Source organism: Eriocheir sinensis, chromosome 28 (genome assembly GCF_024679095.1).
Source record: "Eriocheir sinensis breed Jianghai 21 chromosome 28, ASM2467909v1, whole genome shotgun sequence".
In the NCBI taxonomy this organism is placed as follows: Eukaryota; Metazoa; Arthropoda; class Malacostraca; order Decapoda; family Varunidae; genus Eriocheir; species Eriocheir sinensis.
In genome coordinates, this window is record NC_066536.1 from 3,368,016 (window position 1) to 3,387,803 (window position 19,788).

At 43.4% G+C, this 19,788-nt stretch overlaps 1 protein-coding gene and 1 non-coding gene across 4 annotated transcripts in view; one reads left to right on the forward strand and one right to left on the reverse strand.

The window, feature by feature from the left end:
* LOC127004367 (uncharacterized sodium-dependent transporter YocS-like) overlaps window positions 1-14,497 on the reverse strand; it is a 22,369-nt gene extending 7,872 nt beyond the window's left edge. The window contains exons 1-8 of one of the 3 annotated variants that reach the window (XM_050871988.1): window positions 14,462-14,497; window positions 7,143-7,220; window positions 6,335-6,481; window positions 4,470-4,613; window positions 2,973-3,179; window positions 2,682-2,856; window positions 1,678-1,825; window positions 909-1,023 (exon numbers count right to left, since the gene is read on the reverse strand). In XM_050871988.1, coding sequence (XP_050727945.1) covers window positions 909-1,023; window positions 1,678-1,825; window positions 2,682-2,856; window positions 2,973-3,179; window positions 4,470-4,613; window positions 6,335-6,481; window positions 7,143-7,220; window positions 14,462-14,464 — 1,017 coding nt within the window. In that variant the 5' untranslated portion in view covers window positions 14,465-14,497. Of the gene's footprint in view, window positions 1-908; window positions 1,024-1,677; window positions 1,826-2,681; window positions 2,857-2,972; window positions 3,180-4,469; window positions 4,614-6,334; window positions 6,482-7,132; window positions 7,221-14,346; window positions 14,425-14,461 lie in introns of those variants that run through there. The other 2 variants (XM_050871991.1, XM_050871990.1) reach the window with 2 other exon arrangements.
* Trnam-cau (transfer RNA methionine (anticodon CAU)) lies at window positions 6,654-6,726 on the forward strand. Its single transcript has one exon. It is a non-coding gene; the product is annotated as a tRNA-Met (tRNA).
* Window positions 14,498-19,788: the final 5,291 nt, after the last annotated feature.

A 19,788-nucleotide genomic window follows, 5' to 3' on the forward strand; every position in this document is an offset into this window, starting at 1 on the left:
TCCCCATGTGGTTGGGGTTGTTTTACGCTACCCCGTGAGGGTGCGGATGGGGTGGGAAAAGTGTTGACTCCGCGGGGTAGAGAGCAGGACATCTTCGGCATTTCCTTCATATATTTCATGAGTAAATAGTGTTCTATTTGTTATTATAGAAGGACATATATTGAAAAGCATCGGAATATTTGTATGACTGATATTATATCGCAAACTTGATAAAGTTTTAGTTTGTAAAGACTCTGGTGTTTCCATTTGATTGTAAACGTACAGTTATTTCTGAAGATTCATTTATAATTGTCCCCATGAATGGCAAAAGACGGCAGATTGATAACTAAATATGGCATTATTATGGGAATACTTAACATATACCATAAAAAATAGCATTTCTTGGCGACCACCTTGATTTAAGACAAAAATACCATATATGACACGACCTGGCAACCCCGGTGTGGCTGCCCAGGTGTGTGACGAGTCATGGATACCAGCCTGTCTCATAAATTAACTTACCCGCGTTACTTGTTATTTACTTGTAGATCAACAACGCTATTGTTTTGTTTTATGATATATAATGTATATGAATATAATCTGATAATTGGCAGTCGAACTGGCAGCGCCGCACTCGTGGGAATTCAGGAATCTGCCACACCTTGAACCGACTTCATGCTCTGAACAGACTATAGTCGATCCACGAGCTTATGTGGGTGGAGTCTAGACTGGTGGATTGGCCGTGCACGCGCCGTATTGACATGAGACCTGTAAGGACGGAGGAACCACAGGGACGCCACAGCGGGACACAACCCCCCGACTGACACCCGGCACCCATTCACTGCTGGGTGGACAGGGAGCACGGATTAATTAAAAAAGACTGCCCATCCGTGTGTGTGTGTGTGTGTGTGTGTGTGTGTGGGCCTCACCGTCGCGTCGAAGAGCTGGAACACGTACAGGTTAGAGTACACTCCGAAGGAAAAGAGGAACACTACCATGAAGAGCGTGACGGGCGTGAGCATCTTGGCCAAGACCTGTCCCACCCTGCCGCCGCCGCCGCCAGCACCATGGAAAAAAGAGGAAACTTGTTGAGTGGAACATAAATGGAAGATAAATATGGAAGCAAATGTTTGAATACTGAAAGTAGATCAAACCATACAGGTAAAACAGTAGCTTGTATCTTTCATATCAGACAGTCAGTCAGTGGTCCATTCGAGGTCAGATGTATATACAAGAAATAAAATACATTTCAGTCTGAAGACATAAACAAAATAATGCTACAGTATATAATTAGACAGCCAGTCAATCGTTCATTCAAGAAAAGAAGCAACATATACAAAAACTAAATAAATATGGCAGAACTACAATAATGTGAATACCAAACAGCAATAAAATGAAGAATGAAGAATACTTGGTAGGCATAAAGAAATAATCATATAATTATTTCGATTTCAAACGAAAAATATGTTCTGTGAAAATACTTGAATAGGTCAATAGGTATATGGCAGTGGCGTAATTACTACGTGAGAGAGAGAGAGAGAGAGAGAGAGAGAGAGAGAGAGAGAGAGAGAGAGAGAGAGAGACGGATAACGACGAAAAATGTAATAATAATAATAATAGTAATAATAATAATAATAATGAAAAATAAAATAAGAAGAACAACAACAACAACAACTACCACGCCCTCCCACCACCCACCTGGGCAGGAACTTTGCAAGGAGTATGCCGATGACGCAGGGGAAGGAGAGGCCCAGGACCAGCACGGCGATGTCTACGTAGGGGATGACGAAGTCGGTGTCCTCCATGACGACCCGGCCCAGCATCAGCACCCACAGCGGCACGGTGGCTGCGGGGACAGTAGTAGTAGGAGGAGGAGGAGTTAATCCTGAAGAAAAGCATCAGGTTGACATGGGGTTGAGCCGGCGGATACCGGAGACAGAGATACTTAAGAGAATCTCAAGTGAGAATAACTTGTTTCTTTTCTTGGACTTCCGTAACAGACCTTTAACTACCCTCTAACAGTCACGTGGGTGCTTATGATTGTTCTCTTCTGTTTTATTAGCATTCTAACAATGATAAACCCCAACGGTGAGGGTAATCATTTCTCCCCTTGAATCTCATTAACTGGCTTCAAACAACACTCTGACAACCATGTAACCTTATTATTGTCCTCTTATTATATAATTATAATATTCTAATGGCAATGATAGCATTGCTCTCTTCTTAGTGTGAAGGGGGGGAGAAAAGGGAGAGGTTTTAATCTTGGCTTGATGTATGTTTGGTTATGTCGCTATTCCTTGAGTGTAAAGAAATGTATTAGACGTATTTGGAAATGTGTGAGGAAACATAAAACCAAATGGTTAGGAAAGATGTGGGAAAGGAGAAAAATGAAAAGGATAGAGGATTATGGTAGGGTACACGTATAATATGTCGAGTAAAGAATGAAAGAGAAGGGAGAAAAGGTTAACACAAGAGTACTACGACTGGAGTAACTATTGAGTGTCTATTGCGCACCCCAACCCCACCCCCATCACCCACTGAGGCAGCAAATCTCCCTCTAGTGACATGAAGCAATTCCATAATGGACATTTATAAGAAAGAGATTCGTGTTCCCTCTAAGGAGGTGACACATCATCGGGCAAGCAAAGCCAAGGCCGATGAGCAGCCGATGAGTAGCGGACGTAAAGAATAAATGAATGTACCGAAGGCTATGACGGAGGATATGAAAGTCATCATGATAGAGAGATCGAGGCAACCGCCCAGCAGGTGTGTCCACATGTTGGAGGCGCCGCCGCCGGGGCAGCAGCCACCCAGGAATAACCCCAACTGGGCCAGAGGGTTCCCTGGAAAGGCAGCCTTGGCCAACCCGAAGGCGATCTGTAAGGAGATAAAGGCAGTGAAGAAATTGTGATACATGGAGATTCAGGGACATTTAACAGACATAAAATGAGCAGGTATCATCACCAACACTGCCCCCGTCCTTCACCACTTACCAGGGGCATAAAGAGGTATTGGCACACCACGCCCACCAGAGGCCCGAGTGGCTTCTTTGCGATTATCTTGATCACCTCGAGGTTCAGCGTGGCGCCCATGATGACATACAGGACGGCCACCAAGACGCTGACGACGGTCGTGAAGATGTTGGTGAGGTTTTGATACGACAGCAGGACGGACATATGCAGCACCGCCTCCCCCGCCACCTTGTGAGGGTCAGAGGAGCGAGCGTTACGTGGTGATTTTTTTTCTTTGTGATCTGATAGTCAACTGGGAACACCGTGACTGTGAATTGAGGAGGCTAAGAAGGCAAGCACGTGGGAGTGAGGTGACCAGGGAAACTGATAAGGAGAAACTAGTGGAAATGTGAAGTGAGAGGGGAAAAAACACTGACGACTAGAGAAAACGACACCAGGGTAGGTAGGCAGCAGATATGTACATGGATAGAGAGAAAAAAAAAAAACAGACACAGAGGCATACAGACAAATATAAACATACATACAGAGAGAGAGAGAGAGAGAGAGAGAGAGAGAGAGAGAGAGAGAGAGAGAGAGAGAGAGAGAGAGAGAGGGAACGTACTTTTTTACTGCCAGAAACACCCGGACATGTAATCATTAGATATCCGGTGTCCAGTGAGGAGTAAGGAAAGGGGCGGAGGGAGGGAGGAAAGGTGGGCGTAAAAAAAGGAGGGAGGAGGGGAAGAAAAAAGACAATGAAGCAAGAGAATGTAGTTGCATATACTTACCCTTTAATTTTCTTTTCCACTATGCAGTAAAGAAATGGGAGATAGTACCATTATTATTATTATTATCATCATCATCATCATCATCATCATTATGGTTACGTCTAACTTACAGTAAAATATGTGACGATAAAGGAAAAGGTTTACATGAGCGGATGTATCAGTAAAGAAAGAGAGGAATGGAGAGCGAAGAAAAGAATGAGGTGGAGGAAAAGAAGTAGAATACAGGATATGGGGAGTAGAAAGGAGGGAGGAAATGGGAGGTAAGCCAACCCTACAGCATGAAGGTCACCAGCAGACTTCCGCGGTTTCATTATTTGAGCACACACACACACACACACACACACACACACACACACACACACACACACGCACACACACACACACACACAAGTCCATAAGAGCATCAGCTACAAACGGGAGTTCAGAAGTCTTAACAGGGCTTATATAAACACATGGAAAAACAGTGCAACACAACCAATGACACATGCCAGATTTGATGAACGTCGCGTTATTATTTATTAACAGCTGTGTGGCTATTTAGACTTTTTAATTCTATTTTCGGGACGGAGTTGTTTAGAAGTGTTCGATTTTCAGTTATGTCGACATATTACAAACTCATTCGTAAAAGGTGATATAAAAAGATCAACAAAAACAACACGCACGCCATGAAAAACGGGTCGAATATGACAAATCAGCCACATTATTGTTACTAAAGACTAACACGACGTTTAAAAAATCATTCAACACTCACGTCGCCCCGGGCGTCCTGAAGCACCACATGGAGCTCGTTGTAGCCGATGAACAGCACCGCCACGTTGATCTCGCCGCTGAAGGTGAAGTTGTCGTCAAGGGAGCCTCGAACCACGGGCCCAACAGCGTCCACCCTCGCCACGCGCTGCGGGAAGATGAGGGTGATGAAGGAGGAGCAGAGGGAGGAAGAGGATGAAGAGGGAACTTTCCGTATAGCCTACATATCTGAGCTAAATCCTGCGGGGAAACCGAGAACGGACTGTGCGGGAAGCAATAGGAGGAGAAAAGAAGGAAGTGAATGGGAAGAAAAAGGGGGTATTTATATCTCGCATTTCTGTATCATCAGTGGGAAAACAAATACAGGGGTTAATGACGGAGGAGTAAGAGGTGAATAAGGAGGACGTAGAAAACAAAGAACTCAGTCTATTCGGTGCAATGGGTGTAATGAGTCACGTGACAAGGGGTGTCTTCTTAATTAACTATGCTGTACTTGGAGGGAAGACTAAAGTGTTTGCATGTTATGTGATGAACGAGGAAGACGAAGAAGAGGAAGGAAAGGGCGGAAGTTGGAGGACGGAGAGAGTGAAGGAGGAGGAGGACGAGAGAGAAGGGCAAGAAGAAGGACGAGGACGAAGACTAGAGGAGGCTGTGTTTACTTCCGTCTCGTCAGCGGGGCGGCCTTGGCACCCACTGTTTGTTGAGCCCCGAGCATGACGGACGGCGGGCGAGGCATGACCGACCAAGATGAAATCACTGAAGAGGTTATTGAATGAAGGGAAAATAATGGACTGACCCCGTGACTGTAAACATGCTACGGGTGTGTATATTAAAAGATATCCGGCTCTGTAAATGCAAATAAAGAACATTTTAATAATTAATTGCCTGTAAATAACAATTAATATTCGAAATAACATGAAATAGTAAATAACAACTGTTGAATGTGATGCCACCTTATTTCGAATATTACTCATGTTATTTGCATTCAACAAATTATCAAAAGTTTTTACGTATATATAAAAACTTGCAGAGCCAGATGGCTTTTTATTTGCCTGTAATGATATGAATTATAGGTATTTGAAAGGCTATAAATCGTTCAAGTATGATCTGACTTTACTGCTCGATACAAGCTTGTCTTTCGATGCAAATCAGCATGTTTGCGGTTAATAATAAGAGGGATTGAGGGGTCTTTGTATACACAAACATTCAAATATATCACTGAAAATAAAATGTTGATCTTCATGCAATCACGAACTAACAATGTGCAGGTGCCACATCTACGTTCACGAGTGGACAGATGAAATGAAACAGACCATAGTAGTAGTAGTAGCAGTAATAGTAGTAGTAGTAGTAGTAGTAGTAGTAGTAGTAGTAGTAGTAGTAGTAGTAGTAGTAGTAGTAGTAGTAGTAGTAGTAGTAGTAGTAGTAGTAGTAAAATGTATCGAGACTGGCGTTGGGGCACACTTGAAAATGGTAAGAATCAGGTCGGAGCAACAATCGAAAATGGTATTGATACTGGAAATGCCACTACTACTCGCACGTTCTTCTTCTTCATCTTTTTTTTTCTCCTGTTCCGTCGTCGTCTTTTGATGCTATTGTTGAGGGTGGGTCGGGAGTGACTTGAGTTGGGAAGGAAAGGGGGATCTGGACGTAATAAATGATAGGTGATTTAGTGCTAGGTAGTATTAGTAATATGGTTGGATGCCACAGTCATTAGCGAACAGAGTTGGGGCTAATGACCAAACTATGGAGCCCTCCATGATTATGTGTCGGGAAAATCAACATGGGTAGAGGTATCATTTATGTAGTAGTAGTAAAAAAAAAAAAAAGTAGTAGTAGTAGAAATAGTAGCATCAACACCAGCCTCACCTCGTCCTCCACATGTGCCGTGACGGAGGACACTTCAGGCAGCACCGTGAACCAGTGCACCACGTGGCTCTCGCCCTCCACCACCTTCAGCAGGGCCCGCGGCTCCAGCCACACCACCTCGGCCGCGTCGTCAGCCACGCCGTCCACCTGCCGCGCGAGAACCAGTAACTGAGGTAAGTAACACACAGGCAACACCTTGATCCTTGCGTTGCCAACTCATCGCAACACACATTTATATGTTAATGAACTAGCAAAAACGTTAGCAAATGAGGGATATTTACTGTCTCTGTTTTTCTCTCACTTTCGACGTCTCTCAGGGGCCTCGATGGCGCAGTAGGCAGCGCGTGAGTCTCATAATCTCAAGGTCGTGAGTTCGATCCTCACTCGGGGCAGTAGATTTTACGTATCTTTTTTTTAGTTTTGTTTTATTTTGTTCTTTAAGATATTGCCACAACTCAGACTCAAAGGGCCAGGTGTGCGTGTGTGTGTGCGTGTGTGTGTGTGTGTGTGTGTGCGCGCGCGCGTTGTTGTTGACCTGTAGCTAGTTTTTCTCTCTCTCTCTCTCTCTCTCTCTCTCTCTCTCTCTCTGACATACACACAAACACAATCATGCCAAATGAAAATTAAATGTTGTGATGAGTCAAAAGCAACTCAAAAGTTCAGAGGCATTCAAGATCGAAAATAATCAAAATATTATCACTGAACATTATAAACTTGACTCATTACTGAAAAAAAAAAACAAGGAACACACACACACACACACACACACACAACCGTAACAGAGCACTTGACCCCTACTAGCGCGTACGGTCTGGGCTGTCGCGGCATGAAGACCCACAGCGAAGCACAGCACCAGCGTCGCCGCCACCGCCATCGCACTCCGCATCTGTGGGACCAAAAAGATCCTGCGTGAGCGAGTGATGCTGTCTGGGTGAGATGAGGTGAGGTGAGGTGCAGCGAGGCAGGTGTAATGGAAGGAGACAGGAAGTAGGGTGGAAGAGTCAGGGAGAAAAGGAGCCATGTAAGATAATATATGGATAGAGAGGGGGTGAGGTAGAGCGAAGGAAAGAAGATGAAGAGCAAGGGTTGACAGGAGCCTGATGTAGTACTGTTGAAGGGGTGGAGGGAAGAGTGAGGGGGAGGGAAGGGTGAAAGTAGAGCGACTGTGGGGTGGAGGGAGGGAAGAGGAACATAATGACATAATGGGAGGATGCTCAATTGTAAGAGATTTTTTTCACGCTTCCTTCTAATTTCCTTGTACCCCCCCCACACACACACATTTGCATGTGCTAATAATGCATAAATGAAACACAAGCGCACATTAACATAAAACACACGCTCTCTCTCTCTCTCTCTCTCTCTCTCTCTCTCTTGGATGTTTTTCATCGCAGGCGACAGAGCATCCATTTATGGTGAGGACTGAACGTTTCAGAACACAACTCTGACAGTACTTGACCACATAATACATGATCAATGAAAGCGCACCCATCCATCCACAATAGCCATGCTGTCAGTAAACCAGTCACCAGCACCGGGCTGTCAGGCTCCAGGTGGATCCTTCCAAAAACGTGGGGGACTCTCGCCACTGAAGGCCGGCGTGACTATATGTATGTATGTATGTATGTATGTATGCACTATGTATTCATCCGTCTTCTACCTGACACCCTCAATAACGCATGAGAAAAGCCATAATGCAGTTAGTAAACGACTCGAGGGCTGCATCTCGCATAACACCAAAGGACTAAACTTTCCGGGAAATGAAACACCATAAAATTCTGCACCGTGTTTGTGAAAATTGAGCTAACGTTACTAATAAGGTGAGTCAACAAGAAAAAGACATTGCACATCCCTAGAATTCTGATATTATGTTGGTTCATTCCAGGATTTCACAACACAGAATTTACCGGAAAGTTTAATCCTCAGGTGCCATACGAGATGTAGCCCTCGAGTCGTTTACTAACTTCAATAGGCTGCGTTTACACCAAGCGAGTCGCGTCGCGTCATGACGATTCATGACGTACCATGAATCGCCACCCCAGTTATAACAATGATTTATATGGGTTTTTGCAAGAAACCGTTTACACCGGATGCGTCGAGTCGCGTCGCGTCGCGTTGAGTCACATATAGGGCTGGACCTATTTTTGACGTCAGTCACAGCGAGTCTGCCGTGGTGTGTTCAAGCATGCTGGTGGAACTCCTAATCAACTTAGTTCAAGAGCCCCCTGCTATATATGATGTCATCGCTGCTTTATGGAAAGAAGTTTTCAGTTTTACGTATCATCCTGAAGCATGCACACCATTCACTCAACCATTCATACATATGTACATACAATGCACACAGTGTTACGATTGGGGCCTATCACAAAGCTATGTTAGTAGGACAAGGGACAAGGGGGAGTGGGTATATTCATATACTTAATATGTATATTTTCAATATTTGTAAATAACAATGTACACCATTCATATAGCATCCGTTACGTTCAATCATACTCAAGCATACGCCAAGAAATTATACCCGTCACCAAAAACATGAAGTAAATCATAACTCGCTGATCCCTTCTGGGAGGAAAGCGGCTCACCCAGACACACGAACATCAACTTAAGTATGATAGAAAAAAAAACACCAAAAAAGAAAACAAAAGAAGAAAAACAACAGCAAGAAAAGAACTAAAAATAAAAAATAAAGGATTTGAAAAACGTCAATAGAAAATAAAAGAAAAAGAGTGAAAGACCAATGGAAAACAAAATAAATAAGATAAATTAATAATAAAAAAAAACGAAAACATGCATCCATTCTCCATGAAATCAAATGGGTCATTGAGTACTGACTTGACTCAGGTTGACGCAGTCGGTGTAAACGGAGTTGCGTCAAAATGAATCTACTCAAATGACGACGTGACTCGACTCGACGCGACTCGCTTGGTGTAAACGCAGCCTATTATAAATCAGAAAATAGGGGTTTCGTTCGGGGTCGAGAGAAGTGTCGCAAAATAAAGTATATAGCCGCACACACATCCACAGGGGAACACATTTACAATTCCCTGCAACATAATAACAGAGGGGCAAATAGGATAACTGTGGTCACGAGATAATTAAATCAGCGACTACGATATTGCTGACGTGATAAAACGCATTCAACACGTTCTTCTTGGTATCCTGTTGCAATACAAAGACAGGCGGGCGGAGGACGGGTGAATACATTGTCCATACATACATACATACATACATAAATAGATACATACACACTTATATACATGCATGCATACATACATACATACAAGAATACATACATACACACAGATGAATGAAAAGAGAGAGAGAGAGAGAGAGAGAGAGAGAGAGAGAGAGAGAGAGAGAGAGAGAGAGAGAGAGAGAGAGAGATGGTACCCTATCACCATGAAGGTACAGAGACGGTGGTACAAAGAATCTCCGTAACAAGGATGATGAGCGGAAACCTGACAATTGCAGGAAAAGAAAAGTACCAGGAAGGATGACAAGCCACATCCTCTCTCTCTCTCTCTCTCTTACAATATCTGAGGTGAGGATGCTGGGAGGAGGAAAGGAGAGGAGTGATGAATACGGATGTGCCAGGTGGATGCTGCAGGCGATCGCATCTCAGGTGACTGTTTGGAAAGTTGTTACGAAACAAGTGAGAAAACAGAACTAGACGATGGAGCGTGTATGTGTGTGTGTGCGTGTGTGTCTGTGTGTGTGAGAGAGAGAGAGAGAGAGAGAGAGAGAGAGAGAGAGAGAGAGAGAGAGAGAGAGAGAGAGAGAGAGAGAGAGAGAGAGAGAGAGAGAGAGGATGTCCGCTGAAGGATGACAGTATTTAATATTTTCTTTATCATTGTTTCTGCTCACTTTTCCTTGCTATGCGTAACACTGAATAATAAATATACAAACTAATAAAAGACACGTCACACAACGACAAGCCCTTCAAAACCATTCAGGAAGAAGGGCAACCTCGCCGTAACACGCATATGGAAGCAGCAGACTGGGATTTCATTTTCTCAGGCTGTAGAACCATGGCCATGGCAGAACCAAGCAGGGGTGGATCAAATACAATTGTATTTGTATTTGTATTGTATATAAATACAATTTTAATGTATTTGTATTTGTATTTTGACATCCAGAGAAAAAAGTATTTTGTATTTGTATTTTGGCACCCAGAAAAAAAAAGTATTTTGTATTTGTATTTGTATTTTGGCACCCAGAAAAAAAAGTATTTTGTATTTGTATTTATATTTCGAGTCAAAACCATTTAAGGAGGATAATTACTGTTAAGGAAATATAAAAAGAATTAATTTTAAGCCGCGTTAAGGCGGAGGAGGAAACAGATTAAGGTTGAAGGCGAAGGAGTAACGGATTAACGTCAGATCACGGGGAAAGCGGAGTAAGGAGAACATTAAGGTTGAAGGCGGAGGAGGAAAAATATTAAGGGTGGGGAGTACGGAGGAAATTAACCTCAGGTCACATGGAGGAGGAGTGTTGGAACTAGGAAGTGCTTAAGGTAATAAGATAATTTATGTTGGAGGAGGAGTAGGAGAGGATTTAGGGAGTTACTGAGGGATGGGTAGCTCGGAAGAAGGATCCGCCCGCAAAAATCTGTGACGTCACAGAAATGGGAGGCGTAGGGGATGAGATGTGAGTGAAGAATACGAGAGACAGTAAACCGATCTATTGCTTTAACTTGACAAATGCACTACAGTCACCTATCAAAAGGAGGTTACATCCATTTCTTGAGAGGACTGATGTCATTGCCGCAGCTGGCATGGATGCCATGTAAGGAAATGCAAAAGGAAAAGGTTTCCAAGATTGTGGACCTAATTATTTCCGAGTCAACTCAGTCGACCTTGAAGAAGAAAACATTTCAAGAGTGAGCCTTTCGTCTTTTCGGCTGGCATGAGTGCAACACGACCTCGTCTTTTTGCCTACATGCCTCCAGCTGGGCAAATGATGGCAAGTGCATCAACAAATGACACTACAGTGGTGAAGGCAGAACTTGAAACGTACCTAGAAGAAGGTGTTCTGCTTTTTTATGTCAACCCACTGAGGTACTGGCGTGATGCAAAAAGCTTCAAAATTTTGAAGCGCTTTGCCAAGAATATTCTAGGGTGCTGTGCAACGTCAGCACCATCTGAGAGGGTGTTTAGTAAGGCCGGCAATGTTTACACTCCTGACCGAGCAAAATTCGGCCCGGAAACCTTCCGGACATTAATGATGATAAAATGCAATTATGATGTAAAGTGTAAATTTGTGAAAAAAGTATCTATATTTTTTTGCATAATTTCAGGAGTATTTTTATTTGTATCTTTGAAATCTGGAATAGGAGTATTTTTATTTTTATTTGTATTTTTAGATTCAGGAATAAAAGTATTTGTATTTGTATTTGTATTTTTGGAATCCCGAACAAAAGTATTTGTATTTGTATTTGAATTATAAAAAAATCAGTATTTGATCCAACCCTGGAACCAAGGCACAGCAAAAAGGGGTGGCGTGAGCAAGGTGCTGCCGAGGCCGCCGCGCCGCCTCAGAACGTGACCGTTCGGCTCGCCTCGGGCTGGTCCTTTTATAGCAAACCTTCAGCAAAGTGGCACATTCGGCCATGTCAGGAAGTGGCGCAACGCAGCATCATTATGTCCCCAGCTGCAGAATTTCTGTGCAGGAATGTTATGACCCTCTAGTAAGATCAGATGTTCGTGGCCAACTGAATTCCGCTTTGATTTTTAAAACGACTTTCAACGAAACAATAATGAAAACGCCGAAACACTTGACACCGGATGGGCTGTGTTTTTAAAGTTTTATTTTCATATAATTATTATTTTACCATAGTTTTGCGGGAAGAGTAGCAGCTGCTCGAACATTACCATCATTTTTATATTAGTTAGAAGAAGTAATTCTGGAAGGGGAGGAATATAATAGAATTCTAGGAAGCCAACAGAACAAGTCAAGGCACCACGGGAATGCACTGCCGCAAAAGAATCAAGCACTCGCCCGCATCTACTCCTAACGCACCGTTTCGTGTTTCCTCGAGGCGGCTCCCTCAGAGCATGCACCAAGAACTCTGGAACTGGCTCCAAATCTGGCCACTGAACATCCTGGTACTGAGGACAGTTCAGGTAATGGCGAGAGGCAGATCAAAGTCAAACCCTGAGGCCACCTTCCCACACAACCCCAAAGCAAAGAAGGGTTCCGTATATAGAGGGAGTGTCTAGTGGTGGGCGGAGCGGCAGTTTCATGAAATACTAGAGTGAAGTTAAGAGTTTTAAGTCCTTAATTTTTTTCGGCAGTGCATGGGATAACGTAGCACCGAAGGAAGGACACACACATGTTACGCATCTACCAATTGTGCGCCCCGCCCCTTGTCTCCCCACCGTGCACCACGACCAACAGCCAGCGGTGAGGGGCTCCCCTCGCCCTCCTCGATGGGAGTGGACTTGCAGCGGAGGTTCCTGTCAGCCTCGGGGTGCTGGGGAAACCCATCCCTTTGTTGCCTTCCCGGTACAACACAAAGGCAGACACAGTTCAAGAATACACAGTCGTCTCCCGCGCAGGATAATGACGTCTTATCTATTAATTTAGACATTTATCTATAAGCTCCTGACTTCTCATATAGAAAAATAATTTAAAGGGATGCCTTGTGTGAGACAAAAAGATCGAAAGTTAAAGGTAGCGGAAACATGAGGCCTAGAGGTAGAATCCTTGCAGCGTAATCAAAAGTGGGATGATTGTGTATTCTTATAGACCGTGGGCGGACCCTCGCCATGGCAAGGGGAGGACGCAAACAGACCGGCAATGATCCCTTCCTGAGAAGCCGCCAGGTGGAATGGGAATATGATGTGGCGCCTCACACAGCACGCGATGGCGCGATATGTTTGTACGTTATATATCACTGGCGCTCTATCTTTTTACAGTCGTCATTCATTTCTGTTATCATGAAGCAAAACAAAGATAGCCAATGTGTTTAACTCGTAGGTATGAGATATATCTTACAAGGATGATGAAATCACTTGATCAAAAATGTAATGTATCTTTAGCCCAAGCACGAATCGCATGTATCTGCTTAATTTTCAAACAGGCGGAGGAGGAACAACACCAACAATAGTGTCTACTGATTGAGAAGTGAAAGGTAAAAATAAAGTTGAGAGCATATTAACACTACAGCTGCGAGTGGCGGCGGTGCTCATCTCCGTTCCCCAGTCCCTTTCAGTCTGTGGTGGGAGAGAACCCTTAACCCGACACAGGGCCAGTGTAACATCCGGTTTATCACACTTTACCTTCCCCAGGTTTCCCCATTTATCGACCATCCCCGAAAGGAAGGACAAACACCTGGGAGAGCTTCACGCCGACTGCCCAGGCCGGAACTCGAACCCAGGCCGCAGTTTTGAAGTCATTTTTCTTACCGGGAAGTTCTTACTCATAAGGATGCTTTAAAAATGGTAGGTATGTGATGCAGAAGCAACAGTAACCTCGTGAACTCTATACCCACCCCCACCTGGCAGGGTTATCCATAGGAAACTCAGGAAATGGCCATCGCTATAGGCCTCCCCTAGCGGCGGGTCGTTGCCCGCTCATCGACATATTTGTATTAAATTGCACTATGTAAGATATATAAAAAAAAAAAGCTATAGGCCTAAGGAGGTGTGGCGCGGTGTGTTTCCCTGTGTCGCCTCTCCTTGTTGCCCTAAGCAGCCCCGACACGGCTTGCGCGGGACCCCCGATTCTTGCCAAGATTTGGGGGAACATCTAAATCTGATGTGCTAGAACAAGAAACGCAAGAATTTCGCAAGATTTTCGGGAAATTCTTCCTCGCTCTTAAGTATTTCTTGATCGCCAGACGACTCCCTAAGGGCGTCATTCCTGGTAATGTCAACGCCGCCACCCACACCGCTTTAAGTTCTTTGTCAGTCGAGTTACGCTGGACAAAAATTTTATGCAACAGAATGGAGTGGAAGCAACACAGTGATGTGTCAAGGCAATGTGCCACAGTCGTCATGAACTTATTTTCTTACCTCTGACGGAGTTGTAGGAGAGCCGAGACAAGAGCACGGACGCGTAGCACCTCACCACTCACCAGCCCAGCAGCTACTGAAAGGTGAGCCCAGTTAGTTTTCACTTTTCACTCACCATTTCACCGGGTTCACCGCCGCCATCCCTCACGTGGAAAGGCAACAAGGTCTTCCGCTCGCATCTATAGGGGTTAAGGGAATAAAAAGAGTGACAGGTGCAGTACTACGTAAACTGAAAATATGGTTAGACACACTTGAATAGGCGCACCTGACATTACCAAATGTGGGGTACAAACTTGGCGGAGGGACTGTTTTTTGGGTGCTATTAAAGGTAATGGCTAAAGAGTAGCTTAGCCGGATATTTTGTTTTTTATTTATTAATGATCCACGAGACATCCTAGAGGTAAATCAAAGTATGTGCTTATCTCTGTATTCATTCATACACACACTGGTAATATTTCTGTGGAGTCTGATCCACTTATAAGAGTGAAATTCTATTGTGATAAAACCGTCACAAATTCGTGTCACTAGTAAAACTTATATTTTAAACATGGTCCTTACAACCATTTTGCAAGCCTTTGGACAGTACTAAGAGTTGTGTGCTTCCTACCATCTGGTACTCAGTCATATAACTGCGAAGGAATGATGACCCAGTGAATGGTCAGTCTATTGGGACCCAGTGTTTGAGCACAAATCGTACTTTGAAGCAAAATGGTCCATAGGCGGTCATGCCCTAAAATCTTAATACACGTCACGTGGTCACACCTACACGTCAACAACAATAAGGACTCACTGATCACTTGACACATTGCCTCAGGGCTGCATCACTATTGGGGATGTAATGATTGGTTGGGTCTACATTGGCAGTGTCAAGAACTCACATCAAGTTGATGACTGACAGGCTTGGCATTTGATGCTGAGTGGTAAAGTAGTAAAATGCAGTTTAATTGTCATTAATTAGATGTATTTATTGTTTGTTTGAGGCTACTTTGATGCAACAGCAAAAATATCATAGCATTTTATGGTGCACACAGTTGAGTGAAATAAATAAAAAAATATATCTAAAAATCAGTTCAGACATGAGCACTGCAGCCTTGGCAGCTATAGCGGATGCACCCACCTTTACCTTTGTTTAAACAATATGTTTAAGATATCCATTCTGGGTTGGAATTTACAGTCAACTATGGGAATATACTGGGTCCTGCTAATTTCTTATTTTCATAATTGTTGAACTATTCAGGTTAAAAGTCCATCTTTAGCTCAGCCCAGCAACTTAGCCAACAACGAATGACAGCGACTAAATCCATGTCAGTCAAACTACTCAACTATGATGCATCTTGACTAAGGTCAAACAACTTGTAATTACATGAACCATTCTGTGGTCATACCATAGTGCTCACATGAGTGGTAATGTGTCGTAGTAGTTCTGATATGTTGGCAACAAAAGAAAAGTGTTATAGGTACTGGTGCCCAACTGAAATACAATGGTACATGTAGCCCATACCACTATATCTAAACTTAATCTGACCCAGAAACCTTTTTGTATATCCAGTGCAAGAACAATTTGATATTCAAACGGCTTCCTGTACTCTATATCGGATCAGTTTTTCCAAAAGGAATTAATGTAAATTGGATTCATCCATTCCAAGCCCCAGGTAACCTTTATTAAAAGAAAAAGTGAAAGTATTGATACTTTAACATCCATAATAATAATTATGTGACAAATTATAAATGAAAACTGTAAAAGCAATAAATTTAAGTTTTGCCACCATGAAATATACACAAATAGATAAATATGAAAGCTCACGAAGTCACAATAAGTGACACCACCTGCTTTGTGCAGTAAAAGTATGCTATTTCAAGTATCTGATTCCCGCAATATGGCAGGCTGCTGCTGCCTCGGCCACAGATTATTGCCAGATTGTCGTACTCAGCAGATTATATTTCCCGACTTCCTGCCCCAAAACTGTCTTTTGGGCTCCAAAAACGAAACTAATTTATAGTTATCGTTAAAAGAGAAAGATTCTGATGTTTCTTGGCAATAGTTAGGCGTCAAACACTGTTAAATACTATGCTCTGAGTATAACAATCTGGCAACGGTCGCTATACGTATTTTCATATTATTGTTCTGTTGTTTATTGAATGTTGTGTTAAAAAAAAAGAGTACTCATAATTTTAGCTAGTTTTTGGTTATAAGGATTCTTTACGAAATACAAGTATAACATTACCTTCTTTAACTTAGGAAACGTCCTGAATCCTGGATCGGCTATGGTATTGTCAGGTGCGCCTATTGGATGGTTCTGGAAGGAGACTGGTGAAAACTGGTTCATGAACGGGGTATTAAGATGAGTGGAACAAATTAAGCAGCTTTGTCGTTTGATGCAAACGCAATTTAAGGTTTAAATGGAGGTTAGATGGATTTATGAAGGGAGACGGAGATGGTAAATACCTCATTGTCAGGTGCAGGTCACCTGCATGGACTGTTGTAGTCTTGTAATATCTTTTTTTATCTTTGTATATTTAGGGGAAACTCTCCACCAAGGAAGCCCCTTGTCCTCCACGATCACACTGACTCGTGATGGCCACGGCGACGGAAGACACGTGCACGCCAACTCTACAGAAGGAAGAGATTATTCGCATCAGGAGACAACCAGTAACATCCTGCATGAGGGTAGACACCTGCTGGCCAGTGACCCACTAATGCATGTCTGCATACTCATCTAGCTTTACAGTCACCCTCTCGGGCTGATTGATAAATGTCGGGGTACCTGGGGAGACTTGAGGAATGTAAATTGTAGTAACACGAATGCCACACTTGTCCTCTGTCCTGGGAAAGTGTCCTCTTATCCACCACAGGCTCATGGGCCAATGAGACGGAGATAAACACCGAATCCATGCGCAGCTTAGAGTATAGCCCCAATTTTATTTATACCTTACCATTTTATACATCTGGAATTCTACAGTACTGAGCCTATAACTTACGACCTTAATAAATTAAAAACCCTGCATCCACGCAAAGGCCGTCCCTGTATGCTAACCTCCTTTCCTTTCCCAGACACCTAACCGGCTTAATTAAACACCTAACGCCTGCGCCAGTTACCCAAAAACCCTCCAGCATGCATGTAAAGATCATCCTTGTTAATCTCCCCCCCCCCTCCCCCGGCACCCAACCAGCATAAACACTTAAACACCTGGCCGGTCACCAACCCCACACGCCCATATTACATAAAAGACTTAGCACTGAACATGGCCCCTTAGATGATAGCAGTTCTCATCTTATTCAGCCCTAGACGCCTCAACAACACCCCACCGACTACTAATTAACACCCTGCGGCTGTTGCATTATACTAGACTCAGTACTCGACATTTTCTCCTGAGGCGGCAGAGTTCCCGTCATGCACAACAACAGCTTCTCCACCGCCCACGACAAAGCAGCCCCTCCAGAAAGTCTCTCCAAACGCCCCACGTCATCCCACGGTTCCCTCTTCCTCTGTTCAGCTTTCATACCCTGCAGCAGCACACAACACGCCTCCCCCACATCTCTAAAGACCAAGTTATGAAAAAGAAGAAGAAAAAGAAGAAGAAGAAGAAGAAGAAGAAGAAGAAGAAGAAAAAAAAAAAAAAGGGTGCTACTTTAGTATGCTGTCTACCCTGCCGTTTCTACTTTAGCGTGCGCTCTACCACCATATTTACAATTCAGCGTGCAGGGTAGGCGGTGGCTGAGTGGTAGCGTGCTGGGCCCGCGTGATGGACGACGCGGGTTCCAATCCCCAAGCTACCACCTCGGATTTTTCAGTCACCGCCGAGTGGCTTAAAACTACCCACATGCAGTTTTGAAGACCACCCATCAACCCGGACTCAAGAGGAAACCGTCCAAGTGAATCAAGAACGAGTTCCGGGGGGCAGCATGAGCCAAGAGAAGATGGCGCCACTATAAACACTTCCCTGCGCCATGACGGGCTGGGGCCGACTACCATCCAGGCCCCTCAAGCAAGCCTACCGGCGCTATAAGCGTATATGTAAAAAAAAAAAAAAAAAAAAATAAATCTACCTCACTACAGAAACCTTATACTTTCAGGGTAATGAAAAACAAGCTGAATAGTGCAGATTAAAGGTTTGATTATAAAACGCTAATGAAAATCTTCAAAACATAACAATAAATAATGCTAAATAGCATATCAGAGTTAAAATACATAATCATAAACCAATGCTAATCAGTACGTCAAAATAAATAAAGTAATATTTAGGTCTTCTAACGGTACACACTTTGCGTATCATTTAGGAATGTCACAAATATATTAGCTGCATCTTTTCTGAGTATTTTTCCTACAGATATGCGGGCTTTTTTCCATTATTGCTTTTTTTTCTCTTCAGCGGTTTCCTTTACTGTAAACAAACAAAAAAAAGTGTGATTGAAAAAGCTTACTACTGACTCCTCTCAGTGTCTTTGAGATCTTTGTTTTGTCATCCAACCATGATCGTTCAATAGTTTGTGTGTGTACTCCTGTTGCTGGATCTACATGCTGTTGTCGGTGCCTCACTGTAATGTGGCGGCAACCCATGGCATTTAGATTAGGCAACCTTTTATATAGACCGGTCATGAGCACTCAGGTAATATGAAGTAATGACATGACTGTGGTCTGGTCTTACTCTGATCAAGCTATAGTCTCCAGAGCCAGGTCAGGTCATTCAGGTGTCAGGTGAGGAGCACTCAGGTAACAATGTAACATCAGATGAGGTCTCAGGAGACAGGTCAGACCGATAGACCCCATACTAAAGTAGCACCAAAAAAAAAAAGGCTGATATAAAGGATAAGAAGAGAAAGAAAGAAGAAAGTATTAATAGAGCGAGGAGACATAGTTAGAACGTCATTGTGGCACAGCAAATAATTAAATACACTCTCCTCGACTTCCAGAGAAAATTTTCCCTCCATTTCCTTTTTCATCCTCCCCCTTCACCCCTCCCTTCTTTCTGCCTTCTCTTCCCGCTCTTCCAACGCCCAAACCAGAGAATTGATACGGCAAGTAAGCCCAATTATGTCATCAAGCCGTACCACAATCCAAAGATGAATGGGATATTTTGACTGAGACGCTCGTGGAAGATTATAAAGAAAAGTGACGGCGTAACGGTGTAGAAAAGAGAAAGATGGCATGGGGAGGGAAGAGGAGGTGATGCGCCTATAAACGGAGCCGACAGACGCTCCCTAAGTCGACACGAATGTAGGAAAAAATGGCACCGGAAAAAAATGGCACAGGAGTAAATGGCACCAGAAAAAATGGCGCAGGAAAAAATGGCACAGGAGAGTATGGCACATTTTTCAGCATAGGAAAAAATGGCACAGGAGAGTATGGCACATTTTTCAGCATAGGAAAAAATGGCACACATAAATATTTGCTTGTTATGGCATGATTTTCAGTAATTACAGGTTTCGAATATTTCGCCATA